Source organism: Semicossyphus pulcher, unplaced genomic scaffold (assembly GCF_022749685.1).
Source record: "Semicossyphus pulcher isolate SPU_LCO1_2020_fin unplaced genomic scaffold, fSemPul1.0.p SCAF_15, whole genome shotgun sequence".
NCBI classification, from domain to species: Eukaryota; Metazoa; Chordata; class Actinopteri; order Labriformes; family Labridae; genus Semicossyphus; species Semicossyphus pulcher.
This window is the reverse complement of record NW_027211659.1, coordinates 29,127,770-29,146,269: the sequence shown is the minus strand read 5'-3', so window position 1 is coordinate 29,146,269 and position 18,500 is coordinate 29,127,770. Positions and strand designations below refer to the sequence as shown.

Sequence of the window (18,500 nt, the reverse complement as noted above, 5' to 3'; positions counted from 1 at the left end):
CAGAGCAGAAGAGGAGCGCTGATTCTCTTCTTCTATCACTGTTTGATGCTCAACACACTTTGTTCAGCCTTAATGATCCCGTTACATTTGTTTTTCTTCAGGTGGTCGTTGCTCAGGTGGTCGTATCAGAGTCTGGTTGGATGGTGTCCCGGCACAGGTCGTCTTTAAGCCGGAAAATGACGGTGAGCGACGCAGGTCAAGAAGCAGACCCGTGAGGCGGGATCGAACCCACGTCGCTGGCTCCTGACAGGCGTGATGTTGGTGTGTCACTTCCTGCTGCTGACATGGATGCTGCTCAGTGTCAGAGTCCACAGCCAGAGCTGGAGACCCTGCACAGGTACGAGGACGAAGGTGTCAAATAGGAAATGTCAACACACACGTCAGAAACCTTCATTTCTCCAGGATTTTCAGGATTAATGAAACATTCTGTCATCGTGGTCAGATGGATACCACTTATTCTCTGTGTGTCCAAAGGTAGGGCAAGGAGTCATTTAGCCTAGCTTAGCACAAACACTGGAAGCAGGGGGAAACTGGTAGCCTAGCTAGTCCCGTAAAGGCTGACATGCTGTAAAACATAAACAGTCCACGTGGTCTCTCTGACCTGGCCGCTGTGTTTCATGTGTTTCAGATGTTTCCCTGCTGCTTTGTGTTTTTGTGTCTTTGAAATGTGAGATCTGTTTCTGTACATGTCGTCCCCTCCCTCCATTCATCCTCCATTCATCCTCCATTCATCCTCCATTGATCCCGCTGCAGAAACACAGCGCACAGACAGCCTCGGAGGAGCTTAAAGGGGAATTCCAGACAAAAAGTAACGTTGAACTGTAGCTGTCAGTGAAGAGACAGATTTAAAGTCCCTCTGCGTCTCTGCTGCCCCCTCTTCTTCTTTAACATGTAGCCCCAGTTCTTCTCTCACGGTTTCTTTAAACACTGATGACTGAGGAATCTCTTCATTCTGAGGTCCACAGGTTCTGTCCATCCGCTGCTGTGTTCAGTGTTACAATCATGTTGTCACAACACTTACACTTTTAGCGATCACTGCACTCTTTGAGTTTGTTCTGTATGTTACTCCGTAAGTTATTTCTCTCACATCAACGTTTTTATCATTTAATCAAAAACATTTCCTCACATAGACCCATCCACTCCCTCCATCCTTCTGCAACTACCTGTCCATATTCACCTTGTACTACATCCATGTTACTCTGTATGTTACCACTTACGAAGCTCCATGCGTTACTCAGGGTGTTACTCCATACATTACTCTGTGCGCAATCTCAGACACCTGTCCTGGGCACACCTGTGAACACACCGGGGCACGTAGCCGGCGGATAGCGATAAAGAACTTTTCCACGTGCTGCATCGTTACAGAAAAACAAACAATGAACAGCTCTTCAGTTTGCTGAAAGAAAAACATCATGATGCAGATTAGGAACAAGTCAACATGAAGCTTTGTCAGGTCTGTCCTCAAGAGGAGAAGAAAACTACTTTAACATGAGACGGAGGGCGGAGCCTCATTTATGATGCATTAGAGGAAGTTGGGAAACCTGAACGCTGAACGGCTTTCGTGCAGCGTCAGGGAATTCAACTCAATTTAAATTTTAGCTCTAGAACAGATTGTTAGCTGTTAGCATGCAAATGTCTGTTTATAGAGATTAATAAGAAGCTAAATCGTTGTTTGATCACGCTGATGGAGCCGGGACATCATTACGGTGGTTTATGTTTCGCCTGCTTCTGCTCTCCACACAGACTACAAGCGTAGTTCAAACTTAAACCAGAACACTTCCTGTCCCAGAAAGACTCTACATTTCTAGGTAGAATCTGTAAACAGACATTACTCTGTGTAACTTCTTACATTACTCCCTAGCTTACTCTGTATGTTATTGCATTTGTCACCGAGTGATTACATACCTCACCCCTTATGTCACTATATGTTACTCCATTTGTTACTTCATACATTACAGCCTACATTACTCTGAGTTACTCCTTAAGTTACTGAGTATTTCATCCATATTTGAATCTGTAAATTACTCTGTAGTTACTCTAGAAGTTACCCCAAGTGTTACCCTGTGTTACTCCGTTACCCTGTGTTACCCTGTGTTACTCTGTGTTACCCTGTGTTACTCTGTGTTTCCCTGTGTTACCCTGTGTTACTCTGTGTTACCCTGTGTTAGTCTGTGTTACCCTGTGTTACTTTGTGTTACCCTGTGTTACTCTGTGTTACCCTGTGTTAGTCTGTGTTACTCTGTGTTACTACGGTTACCCTGTGTTACCCTGCGTTGCTCTGTGTTACTCTGTGTTAGTCTGTGTTACCTTGTGTTACTTTCTGTTACCCTGTGTTACCCTGTGTTACCCTGCGTTGCTCTGTGTTACTCTGTGTTAGTCTGTGTTACCTTGTGTTACTTTCTGTTACCCTGTGTTACCCTGTGTTACCCTGTGTTAGTCTGTGTTACTTTCTGTTACTCTGTGTTACCCTGTGTTACTCTGTGTTACTTTCTGTTACTCTGTGTTACTCTGTGTTACCCTGTGTTACTCTGTGTTACTCTGTGTTACCCTGTGTTACTCTGTGTTAGTCTGTGTTACTTTCTGTTACTCTGTGTTACTCTGTGTTACCCTGTGTTACTCTGTGTTACTCTGTGTTACCCTGTGTTACTCTGTGTTAGTCTGTGTTACTTTCTGTTACTCTGTGTTACTCTGTGTTAGTCTGTGTTACTCTGTGTTACCTTGTGTTACTTTCTGTTACCCTGTGTTACCCTGTGTTACCCTGTGTTACTCTGTGTTAGTCTGTGTTACTTTCTGTTACTCTGTGTTACTCTGTGTTACTACGGTTGCCCTGTGTTACCCTGCATTACTCTGTGTTACTCTGTGTTACCCTGTGTTACTCTGTGTTAGTCTGTGTTACTTTCTGTTACTCTGTGTTACCCTGTGTTACTCTGTGTTAGTCTGTGTTACTTTCTGTTACCCTGTGTTACTCTGTGTTAGTCTGTGTTACTTTCTGTTACCCTGTGTTACTCTGTGTTAGTCTGTGTTACTTTCTGTTACCCTGTGTTACTCTGTGTTAGTCTGTGTTACTTTCTGTTACCCTGTGTTACTCTGTGTTAGTCTGTGTTACTTTCTGTTACTCTGTGTTACTCTGTGTTACCCTGTGTTACTTTCTGTTACTCTGTGTTACCCTGTGTTACTCTGTGTTACTCTGTGTTAGTCTGTGTTACTTTCTGTTACTCTGTGTTACTCTGTGTTACCCTGTGTTACTCTGTGTTATTCTGTGTTACCATGTGTTACGCTGTGTTACCCTGTGTTACTCTGTGTTAGTCTGTGTTACTTTCTGTTACTCTGTGTTACTCTGTGTTAGTCTGTGTTACTCTGTGTTACTTTCTGTTACTCTGTGTTACTACGGTTACCCTGCGTTACCCTGCGTTACTCTGTGTTACCTTGTGTTACCCTGTGTTACCCTGTGTTACTCTGTGTTAGTCTGTGTTACTTTCTGTTACTCTGTGTTACCCTGTGTTACTCTGTGTTAGTCTGTGTTACTTTCTGTTACCCTGTGTTACTCTGTGTTACCTTGTGTTACTTTCTGTTACCCTGTGTTACCCTGTGTTACCCTGCGTTGCTCTGTGTTACTCTGTGTTAGTCTGTGTTACCTTGTGTTACTTTCTGTTACCCTGTGTTACCCTGTGTTAGTCTGTGTTACTTTCTGTTACTCTGTGTTACCCTGTGTTACTCTGTGTTACTTTCTGTTACTCTGTGTTACTCTGTGTTACCCTGTGTTACTCTGTGTTACTCTGTGTTACCCTGTGTTACTCTGTGTTAGTCTGTGTTACTTTCTGTTACTCTGTGTTACTCTGTGTTAGTCTGTGTTACTCTGTGTTACCTTGTGTTACTTTCTGTTACCCTGTGTTACCCTGTGTTACCCTGTGTTACTCTGTGTTAGTCTGTGTTACTTTCTGTTACTCTGTGTTACTCTGTGTTACTACGGTTGCCCTGTGTTACCCTGCATTACTCTGTGTTACTCTGTGTTACCCTGTGTTACTCTGTGTTAGTCTGTGTTACTTTCTGTTACTCTGTGTTACCCTGTGTTACTCTGTGTTAGTCTGCGTTACTTTCTGTTACCCTGTGTTACTCTGTGTTAGTCTGTGTTACTTTCTGTTACCCTGTGTTACTCTGTGTTAGTCTGTGTTACTTTCTGTTACCCTGTGTTACTCTGTGTTAGTCTGTGTTACTTTCTGTTACCCTGTGTTACTCTGTGTTAGTCTGTGTTACTTTCTGTTACTCTGTGTTACTCTGTGTTACCCTGTGTTACTTTCTGTTACTCTGTGTTACCCTGTGTTACTCTGTGTTACTCTGTGTTAGTCTGTGTTACTTTCTGTTACTCTGTGTTACTCTGTGTTAGTCTGTGTTACCTTGTGTTACTTTCTGTTACCCTGTGTTACCCTGTGTTACCCTGTGTTAGTCTGTGTTACTTTCTGTTACTCTGTGTTACCCTGTGTTACTCTGTGTTACTTTCTGTTACTCTGTGTTACTCTGTGTTACCCTGTGTTACTCTGTGTTACTCTGTGTTACCCTGTGTTACTCTGTGTTAGTCTGTGTTACTTTCTGTTACTCTGTGTTACTCTGTGTTAGTCTGTGTTACTCTGTGTTACCTTGTGTTACTTTCTGTTACCCTGTGTTACCCTGTGTTACCCTGTGTTACTCTGTGTTAGTCTGTGTTACTTTCTGTTACTCTGTGTTACTCTGTGTTACTACGGTTGCCCTGTGTTACCCTGCATTACTCTGTGTTACTCTGTGTTACCCTGTGTTACTCTGTGTTAGTCTGTGTTACTTTCTGTTACTCTGTGTTACCCTGTGTTACTCTGTGTTAGTCTGTGTTACTTTCTGTTACCCTGTGTTACTCTGTGTTAGTCTGTGTTACTTTCTGTTACCCTGTGTTACTCTGTGTTAGTCTGTGTTACTTTCTGTTACCCTGTGTTACTCTGTGTTAGTCTGTGTTACTTTCTGTTACCCTGTGTTACTCTGTGTTAGTCTGTGTTACTTTCTGTTACTCTGTGTTACTCTGTGTTACCCTGTGTTACTTTCTGTTACTCTGTGTTACCCTGTGTTACTCTGTGTTACTCTGTGTTAGTCTGTGTTACTTTCTGTTACTCTGTGTTACTCTGTGTTACCCTGTGTTACTCTGTGTTATTCTGTGTTACCATGTGTTACGCTGTGTTACCCTGTGTTACTCTGTGTTAGTCTGTGTTACTTTCTGTTACTCTGTGTTACTCTGTGTTAGTCTGTGTTACTCTGTGTTACCTTGTGTTACTTTCTGTTACTCTGTGTTACCCTGTGTTACCTTGTGTTACTCTGTGTTAGTCTGTGTTACTTTCTGTTACTCTGTGTTACTCTGTGTTACTACGGTTACCCTGCGTTACCCTGCGTTACTCTGTGTTACCTTGTGTTACCCTGTGTTACCCTGTGTTACTCTGTGTTAGTCTGTGTTACTTTCTGTTACTTTGTGTTACCCTGTGTTACTCTGTGTTAGTCTGTGTTACTTTCTGTTACTCTGTGTTACCCTGTGATACTTTCAGTTACCCTGTGTTACTCTGTGTTACCCTGTGTTACTCTGTGTTACCCTGTGTTACTTTCAGTTACCCTGTGTTACTCTGTGTTACCCTGTTACCCTGTGTTAGTCTGTGTTACCCTGTGTTACCCTGTGTTAGTCTGTGTTAGTCTGTGTTACTTTCTGTTACTCTGTGTTACTCTGTGTTAGTCTGTGTTACTCTGTGTTACCTTGTGTTACTTTCTGTTACTCTGTGTTAGTCTGTGTTACTCTGTGTTACCTTGTGTTACCCTGTGTTACTCTGTGTTACCCTGTGTTACTCTGTGTTAGCCTGTGTTACTTTCTGTTACTCTGTGTTACTCTGTGTTACTCTGTGTTAGTCTGTGTTACTTTCTGTTACTCTGTGTTACTACGGTTACCCTGCGTTACCCTGCGTTACTCTGTGTTACCTTGTGTTACCCTGTGTTACCCTGTGTTACTCTGTGTTAGTCTGTGTTACTTTCTGTTACTCTGTGTTACCCTGTGTTACTCTGTGTTAGTCTGTGTTACTTTCTGTTACTCTGTGTTACCCTGTGTTACTCTGTGTTAGTCTGTGTTACTTTCTGTTACCCTGTGTTACTCTGTGTTAGTCTGTGTTACTTTCAGTTACCCTGTGTTACTCTGTGTTACCCTGTGTTACTTTCAGTTACCCTGTGTTACTCTGTGTTACCCTGTTACCCTGTGTTAGTCTGTGTTACCCTGTGTTACTCTGTGTTACCTTGTGTTACTTTCAGTTACCCTGTGTTACCCTGTGTTACTCTGTGTTACCCTGTGTTACTCTGTGTTACCTTGTGTTACTTTCAGTTACCCTGTGTTACCCTGTGTTAGTCTGTGTTACCCTGTTACCCTGTGTTAGTCTGTGTTACCCTGTGTTACCCTGTGTTACTCCGCTGCTGTCACTTTATTTCTGTGGAAATTACCCGTCAGTGTCTGGAAACAGTGAGACACTCCACCTCTGTCAACGTTGAACCAACTTTGTTTTCGTCATTTCGTTTCATAATCAAAATTGTTGAATTCAGTTTGTGCTGTAAACAAAGTCGGATCGATCTGATTCAAAAAGTGTTTGTGAAGCACTGAGACAGTTTGTGTTTCCTCCTCAGACCTGCTGCCTCTTGACCTCCTGACCAGAGCTCTGCCACGCCCGGGACAAGCCCCGCCCACACAGGTACGACACCTGAAGGGGTGGAGGTTTTGTTGATTTTTTTCTTGTGTTGCAGAGCTAACTTTTTGCAGTGTGATTGCAGACCAGATGACAATAAATAAACAATGATTTGTAATGATCGATCAGGTGCAGATGGTTCAGTCCAGAGGGTCCAGAGGTCTCAGACTGGGCGGCGCCTTGGTGACAGCGCTGAGTTTCCCCACCTCCCAAATCTTCACCAACTGTGACTACTTCCCTGCTGAGTTCTCGTTGGTCACCACCATCAAGACACCGAGACTGAGGCAGAAGGTAAACCAGGAGAACTGAACCAGCTCTGGTCCAGTCTGGTCTGGTTCCTTCTGACCTGTTCTTCCTCTCTCCTTCCAGAGGAACGAGTACATCTTCTCTGTGGTGGAGGAGGAATCTGATTCGCTGCTGCTCGGGTTACGTGTCTCAGAGAACAGCCTCCACCTGCTGGTCACGCCCCCTGGTGTTGGTGGGCGGAGCCGGCTGAGCTTTAAGGACGTCGGACTGGATGATAACCGCTGGCACACCTTGGTGCTGGCTGTCACCGGGCCGTACGTCACGCTGACCATCGACTGTGGACTGCCTCTGGAGCTGTGAGTCCCCTTTAGTCCAGATTAGACCGGATCAGGTGAGTCCAGTTCAGTCTGGTTCACTTAAGTCCAAATCAAAATGGTTCAGTTAACTCCTGTTCCCACCAGTTTAGACTGGTTCACACTGGTTTACCTTCATTTCAAACACCCAGCTTAGTTCAATCTTCAGTGGGCGTTCAAGATGCTCCAGTAAAACTTAAATCATAATCAACACCAGCCTGCTCGTGTTAATTTACTGACTATTACTCAGGAGAGTCAGCCAGTGTGACCGCTGAGAGAGGCTACTAATGTATGTTCCTGTCACACACAGACATGCTCACTACACATCATGTAAAATCATTGACCCATGCTCTCTCTGCAGCACAGGCCCGACGTCTGTGTGTAGAGTTTATGATGTTACTGTTGAGAAGGTGATGCAAGTAAACTTTACTCATCTCCATATATTTCACTTGCTGACTGAAATACTTTTACCCTCAAAAATCCCTTTTCACAGAGCCGGTGGGACCAGTTTGATCTGGTCTTTGGGGGGTTACGATCAGTACCAAAAATGAAACCACTTTGAGGTTTGAAGCTTGTTTCAGCGTCAGGTGATAAGGTCTCAGGAGGGCAGACTGGTGCAGTAACTGGCTCCCTGTCTCCCAGTAAACAGGTTCAGTCCTTCCCCAGTGCTCTGAGCACCAGAGGGTCCAGGTTCTTCATCGGCAGCAGGAGGAGGCTGAGGGGACGCTTCTCTGTGAGTCTGTGATCAGGATCAGGACTTCAGATAGACCTTCATGTGCTGCTGACTTTAACTTCACTCTGTCTCTGCTCTGCTCAGGGTTTACTGCGTCAGCTGGTTCTACTTCCTGGTTCAGATGCTACGCCCAGACTGTGTCCGTCCGCTGACCCCGGCCTGGCCGAGCTGTCTGTCCCCCAGATCCTCAAGTCCACCCCCCTCATGCCAGACCACCACGGACCAGTTTACCCGTACGGTGAGGAGAGACTCTCTAAAGGATGTAAACAAATCATTACTGTGCCTAAAACACCACCTGAACCACAGGGCGATGGGAAAGTGAGTACGTTAGGAGTGGGTCATCATCATACATCATCATCTCTGGTGTCCATCCAGAATAAACTTCCATAAATCTACTTAGAAACCAAAGAATAGACACGCTCCATGTGACCGCAGAACCTGCATGAGTTTACCCCAAAGTAATCTTGTTGTTTCTACATCTGTGCTGCAAACAGGAGCTTACAGCTAAATGTACAAATATATGTAAAAGAACAGGGCAGAGGTTGTAGCTCATTTTCCTTTGTAGTTTGTAGTTTGTAGTTTGTAGTGCAGATCAAACCGTTGGCTCAGGTCCACATGAGGGCACCGTGACCGCTCCGACCGCTCACTGTTGGTGGTTTTGGTTGTGATGGTATCAGTGATTCAGTAACCTGAGCTACAGCACAGGATGGAAGAGCTGCTGTCCGTGTGTGTGTGTGTGTGTGTGTGTGTGTGTGTGTGTGTGTGTGTGTGAGTGTGTGTGTGTGTGTGTGTGTGTGTGTGTGTGTGTGTGTGAGTGTGTGTGTGTGTGTGTGTGTGATTGACAGGCCTTTACAGGTCTTGGTTTTATGTTTCACTCTGTGTGTTTGTGTTTGTGTGTAAGTTTGATTGACAGTCAGGGTCTACTGTTTGATGTGTGAAACAGCGGGAGGTCAGGTCTGGTGCTGACATATCGCTCAAACAACAGTTACAGGTGTATTTTGGTTATCGTGTCCACCACCTGTGTGAAACAGATTTTTAGGCTGTATATAGATATCACGTAAACCTCTGAGGTCAGTGCAGAAATATGTCCAGGCTTAGCTTAGCACAAAGACTGGAAGCAGAGGGAAACTGCTCGCCTAGCTCAATCAAAGCACAAAGTGCACAGTGTGTTTCCAGCTAACGTCATGTCCGTGTCTCTGACGGTCTTTGTGTAAGAGTTCAGATTCAATAATATCTGAAATGTAGAAAAACAAACAGGAGTTAAGAAAACACCAGCCACCCTGCAAACGTCGTCTCAGCTCAATGAATCACTGTGAGATCCTGATCGGTCAGCAGATCAATTAAACACCTTATTCCACACTGTGCTAAAATAAGGTAGCATGCTAATGCTAATTATCCCTGACTAGGTTCTGGCTGTTAAAAGTTATCGTAATCAATCTTATTTATTTGATTTGATTTCTATCAGATCATTGATTAGCTTGAGAGCTTAAATGATTTGTTAGCTTGCAACTATCAATTATCAACAGAGTCAGGTGAACAAATTGATATCTGGAAGTGTTTAACCTAGCTTAGCATAGAAATGGTAGAAACTGCAAGCCAGTGCTGCCACAAAACTTCCCAGACGGACGGACGAACAGACAGACAGACAGACAGACAGATAGATTAGTTATGTTATTCATGATTTCTGTTAGCTTGCCAGCTAGTGTTAGCTAAGCTTGCTCCGCGTTGCCAGTGCCGATAATGGCCTGACTGACCCCACCAGGATCTCAGAGGCTCTAAATGACGAATGCTGAGCTGAAGATGAAACTGATATCCATCAGAAACATCTGAAGAGAGAACAAACAGGAGGATTTGATCAGTTCGAGTGTTTGTGAAGATGTGAGCAGCCTGAGGCTCAGAGAGTTAATGAAGTTCATCAGACTGCACTCCGTCTGTCTCTGATGGATATCTGACTCTTTATGAGTCAGAGCTTATAAACCTGAATCAGTTAAACAGACTACATACCTGCCCACCGCAGAGTGCAAACACCTCAACGCCGCCTTCAGACGTGTCTTTCATTAATCAGTCAGAGCTGTGATCAGGTTGTTTCTGCTCCTGGAACGTTCACTCTCTCTCTGTGCGACACTTTTTTCTCTGGACGCTAAATGAGTAGAGCTTCACTTATCTTTGGAGTTTTAAGGAGACTGAAGCTAATGCTAATGGATTCAGGTCGTTATATCATGCTAACAGACTGAGGCTAAGCTAACAGGGGCAAGTTCATGATATAATGCCAAAAATCTTTGGCCAAAGCTAAGCTAGGTCATAATATGACTCTAACAGGCTGAGGCTGTGGATAACAGTTTCCAAGTCATGATATCATGCTAATTAACTGAACTAAAGCTAAGCTAACAGGCCCAGGGTCATGATATCATGCTAATTAACTGAACTAAAGCTAAGCTAACAGGTCCAGGGTCATGATATCATGCTAATTAACTGAACTAAAGCTAAGCTAACAGGCCCAGGGTCATGATATCATGCTAATTAACTGAACTAAAGCTAAGCTAACAGGCCCAGGGTCATGATATCATGCTAATTAACTGAACTAAAGCTAAGCTAACAGGTCCAGGGTCATGATATCATGCTAACAGACTAAGCCTAAAAGTAAGATGTAAAAGTGAATATCTTGCGAGCATTTTAAGGGTCCTGACATCATGCTAATAGGCAGAGGCTAACGCTAACAGGTCCCCGGTCAGAAGAAGCTACTTATGCCTGAAAATCTTCACGTTTTCTTCAGTATCAAAGTAATCCACTGACAGCTGTCTGTACATTCATGAGCACACTGAAACAGGAGCTGCTGCTAGCTACATTAGCATTCTTTTAGTCATAATAACAGCTAAAAATAGGAAGGTGGTAGCGTACAAATGACTCATTAAATAAACAGCAACTTTATGTTTCCTGTTTGCCTCCCTAAAAGCATCATGGGATTCGTGGTTCAGAAACTTAAAGTATGACAAAGAACAATAACAGGGGGTCTCCCAGTCACGCTGCGGTTGTTGTGTCCTCAGGCAGGTGAGATCAGCCTGTCTGTCGGTCGTCAGCCTGCTGTCTTCAGGTGATGTGGACTCATGTGTAATGGTGTGAGAGTCATCGCTCTGTCTGCTCTTAATGAAGACTTGTGGTTAAAGGGATGACGAAGGCCTTCATTAACACAGAGCTGTCAGTTCACCTCCATCCGCCCGCCACACACAGATACAGTTACTGCTTCACTTCACCTGATAACTGTCTGCAGCTCTGTCACTGTGGGACTGTTCCTGCACAAAGGGGGCTTTCCATCACAATAAATGATGCATCACTCAACCTCAGTTACCTGTCGACAGTGGTGTTAACTATGAAGTCTGCTAGTGTATCTTACTGTAGCACTGAATCTCATTAAACCCATGTGGCAGCCATGGTTTAGCACACTCCCTCTGACGTTCAACAGAAATAAGAAGCATGTTTACAGCTGTCACATCTCAAAGTCACCGTAACGAACAGACGTCCTGTGTTGCTGTTTTTGTTGTTTCAGAGGCGGAGGCCAGAGTGACTCGGGGAAATCCTCCTCGATGTTCAGGACCAGAACAGGGTCAGCTGTGGTTCAACGCTCAGAGGAAAGGCCTGTTCATCTGTGACGGACTCACCTGGAGGACGCTGCTGCAGAGTGAGTCCTTCACCTGGGAACACCTGCACATTCTTTAGTCAGGATGCACTAAAACACCAAGGATGATTTGTTGTTGGTGAAAACCTTGGCAGTGAACTGGTTTCAGGTTTTGCAATGTGAAAGTTGTCTTGAGCCAGAAAAAGTAAATTGTTGTGTTCTGGCTGTTTCTGATACAAGCATGGTATCACACCTGTCCTACGTGTCTCCTCTGCCGTGTCACATCTCCTCTCTAGATAAGGAGCGGCTGGATTACGTGGAGGACTACCAGGATCTGTACACCAGCTCAGAAACCTTTGACGTGGAGGTGTTCTCCATCCCGTCTGAAGGCCTGTTCATGGCTGCAGCCAACAGGTACTGAAACACGTAAAGGTCTTGAAGACGATCCCGTGTCCTCCGGGTCTCCATGATCATCTCACGTCTCCTTCTGCAGGGACTCTCGGCCGGGGTCCGGTATCTACAAGTGGAGAAACGGGTCGTTCCAGCTCTACCAGAACATCAGCACTCAGGAGGCTCGGGCCTGGAAACACTTCACCATCGATGACAAGGTGAGAGCTGCTCCAGCTCAAAGCATTGAGTCGATCCAGGACTGAGTGCTCCTTCACATCATCACCGTAAAATATCAATGCTGAAAACCATTAGTTCATAACGTGAGAAAAGAACCTGATGCATTCGAGGAAGTCGGGAAATCTGAATGCTGAACGGCTTTCGTGCCACAGTGTCAAGGGAATTCATCTCAAGTTAGATTGTTAGCTGTTAGCTGTTAGCTGTTAGCTGTTAACATGCAGATGTCTGTTTATAGAGATTAATAAGAAGCTAAATCATTGTCAGATCACGCTGATGGGAGCTGGTATGTCATTACGGTGGATTACGTTCCGCCTGCTCTTGCTCTCCTCGTGGACTGTTTTTCCTGCTGATACGTGATTGGTCAATATTACTCGGACTACAAGCGTAGTTCAAACAGAACACCTGCCATCCCTAAAATCCACGTCCCTGCCTATAATAGAGATTAGCTTTTGAATGACTTGCTTGTCTGCAGTGGAGAGAACTGATTGCTTTGCTAATGGTAAGGCTAATGCTAATGCTAGGTGAGCAGAGAACACAGAGTTGTAGTGCTGCAGAGATCAGTTATAATGTTCTGTATTTTCACACATTAAGAACATCTCATGTTATGTTTGGCTCCTCCAATCAATACAAATGAACTGGACTCAGACAGTGGGCTCTACCAGTCTCTCTCTTACAGCTGTATGTGACCTCTGGTTGACCTCTAACCATGTGACCTCTATCCTGTGGTTGACTTGTGACTCTGAACCTTTCAGGCTTTTGTCCTCTCAGGATGAACGCCGTGTTCACTCAGAGGCTTTAAAAGGTCAAACAAAAAGAGACTTTAACAAGAGTGGAGGCTGTTTGAAGTCTTGTGTTCACATTGAGCAGGTTTGTTTGTACAGTGAGCCAGGTTCATATGTACCAACACACACTGACAGGTGTTAACATGACGATCTGCAGGTACTGTTTACAGAGATGTTACAGACGACAGAAAGTTCTATAAGACATGACTGTATAGAGAGACAATGTGTGTTTGATGTATGATGGAGCTTTAAGATTTCACTGTAACTAAGAACAAAACAAAAAGTGAGAGTACACTGAAGGATACGGACACAAGTGTCCAGTCTGTGTGGATCATATTTGTACAGTGAAGTTACAAACGAGGATTTTTTTGCATTTGTCTGCGTCAGGTTTTCCTGGTGGTGGCGAACTCTAAAGAGGCGGAGCCTGAGCTGTCAGTCATCTATCGGTGGAATCCACGTCGGCGGCGTTTCCTCCGTCACCAAACGCTGGAGACTCATGCCGCTCTGGACTGGGAGGCCTTTCAAATCCACAACAGCAGCTTCCTCGTGGTAGCCAATCACAGGCGAGGTAAACAGGAAGTAGAAATGTCTTAAAAAGTGATTCTCTGAGTGCAGTTGACTGTTGACGATGTTTTTTTAAAGAAAAAGTCCATCAAACCAAAGCTGTTAAATTTTTAAGTGCTCATTATAATGAGAGATCATTATTATTATCTGCACTCTTTAAAGGTTACGTTGAAAGTTTCTATTCTTTTTCAAAGGCCAATAATTAACTTTCAGTTTCAGCTGTTGAGCCAAAATAGACGAGAAGTCCTTCAAGTGCCAAAAACCCAAAGTCAAAAAAGTCTGATCATTTGAAAATGAACGTTTCCAGGGCAAACTCCACCGGGGCTTCATCTCAGACCCAGGGAATCATATTTAAATTACTTTATGTCAGTTGCAAATTAAACATCTGAATTTACAAAAATGTGGTGTGGAGTTCCCCAGGGCTCCATCCTCGGGCCTCTTCTGTTCAACATCTACATGCTGCTGCTGCTGGCTCAGATAGTAGGAAACAACAGAATATTTAAGCTCACGCAGACGACACGCCGGTTTATAAAATAATGTCAGCAGGAGACTGTGCTCCAGTACACGCACTGAGAAAGTGCATTCAGCAAGTCATTGATGGTGGGTGCCAACATGTCCGTCAGCTGAACAAAGATCAAACGCTCCTGTATAAGGTGATGTTTTAGAGTTGTTAATAATCGGGCCTCATGGTGAGTTTGTTCCGCTGAGAAGGACTGTACATGAAGATTCACTTTAGCAGCGAGCTGTGGGAACATTTCAGAGAGTTCAGAGCTCGTATCTCCTCGTCCTTCTACCTTTTATTGAAACATTAACATCAAACAGACCTCCACCTGCTTACAGTGTGTGTGAAGATAAAACACACTCTGAGATCTGACCATCTGAGAGGAGGAGAGAAAGAGAGCCAGCTGATGCAGGTGTACTGTGGTTGGATCACACGTGTTGCTGGTTTTCTTTTCATGTCAGATTCTTTCAGAGTTTAAACAACTGCTTCACTTTGTAAGAGAAGTCGTACCTTAGTGTGCAGACACTCTGCTACAGGTAAAAGTCCTGCATTTTATTTTGAAGGATTATTGTTTGAGCTGTTTCACCCAGAGGAAGGATTTTATCAAAGTGTAAGGTGACTTTAAAGTGTGTCTGTGTGTCCTCAGCCAGAGACTCCAACCACAACATCCACAGTGTGATCTACAGGTGGAACCCAAACACAAAGGTAACACTGTCCTAAGTGTCTGATCCCGCCCGCTCTTCTTTTCTCTCTCTTGTTGTCTCATCGTCGGTTGGTGCGTCCTCTTCTACCTGTCCGCTGTAACCACTTCCTTTCTTGTCTCCTTTGTCTGATCCTTCGGTCCCTTCAGCTGTTTGAGGTGAACCAGACTCTGTCCACGTCCGGAGCGTACGACTGGGAGTTCTTCTCTGTCGGACCGTACCACTTCCTGGTGGTGGCCAACACCTTCGATGGTCAGACCACCATCATCAGCTCCACCGTCTACGTCTGGCTGAACGGCTGCTTCCAGACCTTCCAGAGCATCCCGGTCAGTGTTCGTCCTCTTCTTTATGTTGTAGATATGATGTCATCAGGTCATGTGCTGCTTTAACACCCTCCAATGGTGGTTTTAGGAAAGGCACCGTGACAAAGAGAAACCCATCGAGTGTAACATCGAATTCACTTGAAACTCACAAAATCAGCCCAAACAGGACGCAGCAAAGTGGGTAGATGAAACATGGAGGGGACTCTGAGGAGGGCTGCTGTTTGCTGGTGGTTAGATTTGGTAAAAGTGGGATGAAGGAAATTCTTTGCTCGGGCCTGCTAGCTCGTTATGCTAATCCAGCAGATAACACCAGCCGCTGCACACACAAGGGCAGATGTGGACCAAAGCTGCTTCTGTTTCTGCCACATTGTTTGTTTTTTCTGATAAATTTCCACCAGGTGCATGATGGGAAATAATCTCAACAGGAAGCTATCTGTAGACTGTAAATATTGACCCTGCAAGACACCCAGTCTCTCATAGTGTCCTTCATCAGGACGTTGTTTGTTCTGTCACTTGTGTAAATCAGAGCACACGTCTTCTTCTTCTGTTTGATCTAAACTACCTGAGCAGGTGAGTGTCTACCTGTAGAGGTGAGCCCTGACAGCTGGATGACAGCGGCGTTGAGAGCAGACAGACATGATGAAGAGGATGATCACAGTAATCAGACTCCATGTTTAACCGCAGCAGATATAAATAAGCTGCTGAGTCAGCCTGGAGGAGTTTCAGGTTCAGGAGGATCTCTGAAGCTTCTGACACGATTAAAGGGAAACTTTTATGACCTCTTACTTTCTTTCATTTGTGGAACACTTCAGTCAAAGGTACCTGCTGATGTCACAGGAGGTAAACAAAGCTCTTCACCCTGTGACAATGTTACGTTCCAGACTTCCTTTTATTGTACTGAGTGTCTACTCCTTGAGATTCACGAGTCTCTTTGTCCTAGGTATTTTAACTTGTCTTGGCCTCCCGAGTGTTTCCAATCAGACAAGTCCTCGAGGGAGTATGGACTATTTTGTTTAGGTTGACTCGGCCTTCTGACTGTTTGCACTCGGACTTGTCTCTTTCTTTTGGGTGTTTTGAATCCGACTTGTCTCGACCTTGTTAATGTTTTGACTCTGACTTGTCTCTGTGTCACGGGTGTTTGGAGTGGACACTGACTTGTCTCCGAGTTTGCACTCGGACTTGTCTCTTTCTTGTGAGTCTTTTGAGCCAGACTCCCCTCAGCCTTGTTAATGTTTTAAATGCGACTCTTCACGGTCCAGGCCTTTTAACTCGGACCTGTCTCTGTCCCACAGGTTTGAAAAGTGACCTGTCTTTTAGGCATGACCCTGACTTGGACTTGTTGAACTGTTTCTTGGACTCTGTCCTACTTGTTGTTTGGACTCGGACTAGCCTCAGCATCCTGACTGTTTGCACTCGGACTTGTCTTGGTCTAGTTGGCGTTTTGTCTTTGCCATGTCCTGACTTCAGCCTGCACGGACTAGATCTCATCCCTCGAGTCTCCAAAACAACTTGGACTTGGAAATATCTCAAATTTAGCTTCGGTGACTCCAGACCTTCTTCCCTTATCAGAAAAAAAACAGAGCCCTCCTCCCGTCTTTGAATCTTCTCTGTAGCAGGTGGATCTTTATTTGCAGCTGTTTGATGAACGTGACTCGACTGACCTGCAGCCTCTGAGCCGAGTGTCTCCTGTAATTACCCTGACAGCAGGACGTCCTGCACTCAAAGGTCAAAGTGTCATAAAACATGAATATGATGACAGACGCTCACATGAAAGAAGCTCAATACATTTATATTTATGAATATGTTTGTATTTCTTCTGCTCCGTTAGTTCATCATCCTCTGATTAAAAAGGAAACGAAACCCTCCAATTAAAACTCAGGAAACCAGAGAGTGTAATTAATGAGGTGTGTGCAGGTGTGTGCAGGTGTGTGTGTGTGTGTGTGTGTGTGTGTGAGGGGGTTTCCAGCGCTCACCCTTCAGGGCGGATCATCTGACTGAAGACTTTTATTAGATTTTAAAACCACAAAAAACGTTTTAAAGCTTCATGAAAACCTTTAATTCAACTTCTGACAGAAACAGTCGCAGATCTGAGACGAACATGAAACATCAGCGGCCGTTTACAGCGAGAGAGAGTGATGCGTCTACAAATACATCTGTCATGTCACAGGTGAACCCTGTTGGCGTCCTCTAGAGGCTGCAGGAGACATTGCACCCAGAACAAAAACAACCTGATGTTTCTCTGGTTATTAAAGTACCTCATGGTGTTTGTGTGTTTTTTGTAATAATAAGAGAATAATGAAAGCTTAACGTCATGGTAACCCTGAGTTTCCTGTGTGCAGACGGTGGGAGCGACGGACTGGGAGACGTTTCAGATCGACGGCAGGTTCTTCCTCGCTGTCGCCAACAGTCAGAAGGTGTCAGAGCGCGGCCCGAGTCTCTACAGCATCAACTCCACGGTGTACGAGCTCAACACGCTCACTCAGACCTTCATCCCCTTCCAGGACATCCTCACACACAGGTGACCACCTCGCTCGCTCCACCGGGGGTTACGTCCAGTCTGCTTCCTGATAATATCTTTGCAGAGAAACTGGCAGCAGTGCGTTGTTAAAAAAGTGTGAGACAAACATTTTCAGAAAGTCCTGTTTACTCCAGGTGAACAAAATGTTTACCACATTCATGTGTGAAGCTAATGAGACCCTCTGACAGGCTGATGATGGCGGTGCTGACTAATGCTAATGTGCTGTGTGTTGTTGCTCAGCGCTGTGGACTGGGAGTTCTTCACCATCGGAGACGAGAAGTTCTTGGTCGTGGCGAACTCTCATGACGGCAGCTCGTACTCTCTGAACAGCGTCGTCTACAGGTACTTCCTGTCAGAGGTGGTCTGCTGATGGTCGTGTTTCTGCAGCTGATTCTCTCTGAACGTTTGTGTTGCAGGTGGCAGGGTTACGAGGGCTTCGTTCCCGTCCACAGTCTGCCCACGTTCGGCTGCAGAGACTGGGAACACTTCAGCACCGAGGAGGGCTCCTTCCTCGTCTACTCCAGCGCCACCTCTAGGCTCAGCAAGGTTTTCAAGCTCAGGACATACTGATCAAAACTGCAGCATGTCTTCTGAACCTTTAACACTCTTACAGTCGTCACCTTCAGGCTCAGGAAGGCCCTTAGACTGTTTGACCTTTAACACCAGAGTGAGAAGCTTTCTGTAAAGAGGAAACGTTCAGGAGTCGAACCTGCTGAGAGACTCGGTTCTCTCTTCGCCTACAGCTCCAAAAAACTGATGAAAATATGTAGCACTTCTCTTTAAAGTCATGTAAAGCTCTGCTCAGTAGGA

General features: G+C 44.9%; 1 protein-coding gene across 1 annotated transcript; it reads left to right on the top strand.

The window, feature by feature from the left end:
- Positions 1-255: 255 nt before the first annotated feature.
- On the top strand, positions 256-18,260 carry LOC138592000 (thrombospondin-type laminin G domain and EAR repeat-containing protein-like). The gene is made up of 15 exons (XM_069662583.1): positions 256-337; positions 6,670-6,734; positions 6,858-7,019; positions 7,098-7,330; positions 7,970-8,060; positions 8,145-8,298; positions 11,605-11,736; positions 11,970-12,087; positions 12,167-12,281; positions 13,470-13,650; positions 14,801-14,853; positions 14,999-15,175; positions 17,512-17,690; positions 17,931-18,032; positions 18,107-18,260. The coding sequence occupies exons 1-15, from the start codon at positions 256-258 to the stop codon at positions 18,258-18,260; spliced, it is 1,998 nt and encodes a 665-aa protein (XP_069518684.1).
- Positions 18,261-18,500: the final 240 nt, after the last annotated feature.

Bases quoted from the DNA above. Each gene is read 5' to 3' on its own strand.
- LOC138592000 (XM_069662583.1), top strand. From the start codon at position 256: ATGTTGGTGTGTCACTTCCTGCTGCTGACATGGATGCTGCTCAGTGTC. The intron at 8,061-8,144 runs GTGAGTCTGTGA...TGCTCTGCTCAG, and splicing joins GGCTGAGGGGACGCTTCTCT to GGTTTACTGCGTCAGCTGGT. The intron at 12,282-13,469 runs GTGAGAGCTGCT...TGTCTGCGTCAG, and splicing joins ACTTCACCATCGATGACAAG to GTTTTCCTGGTGGTGGCGAA.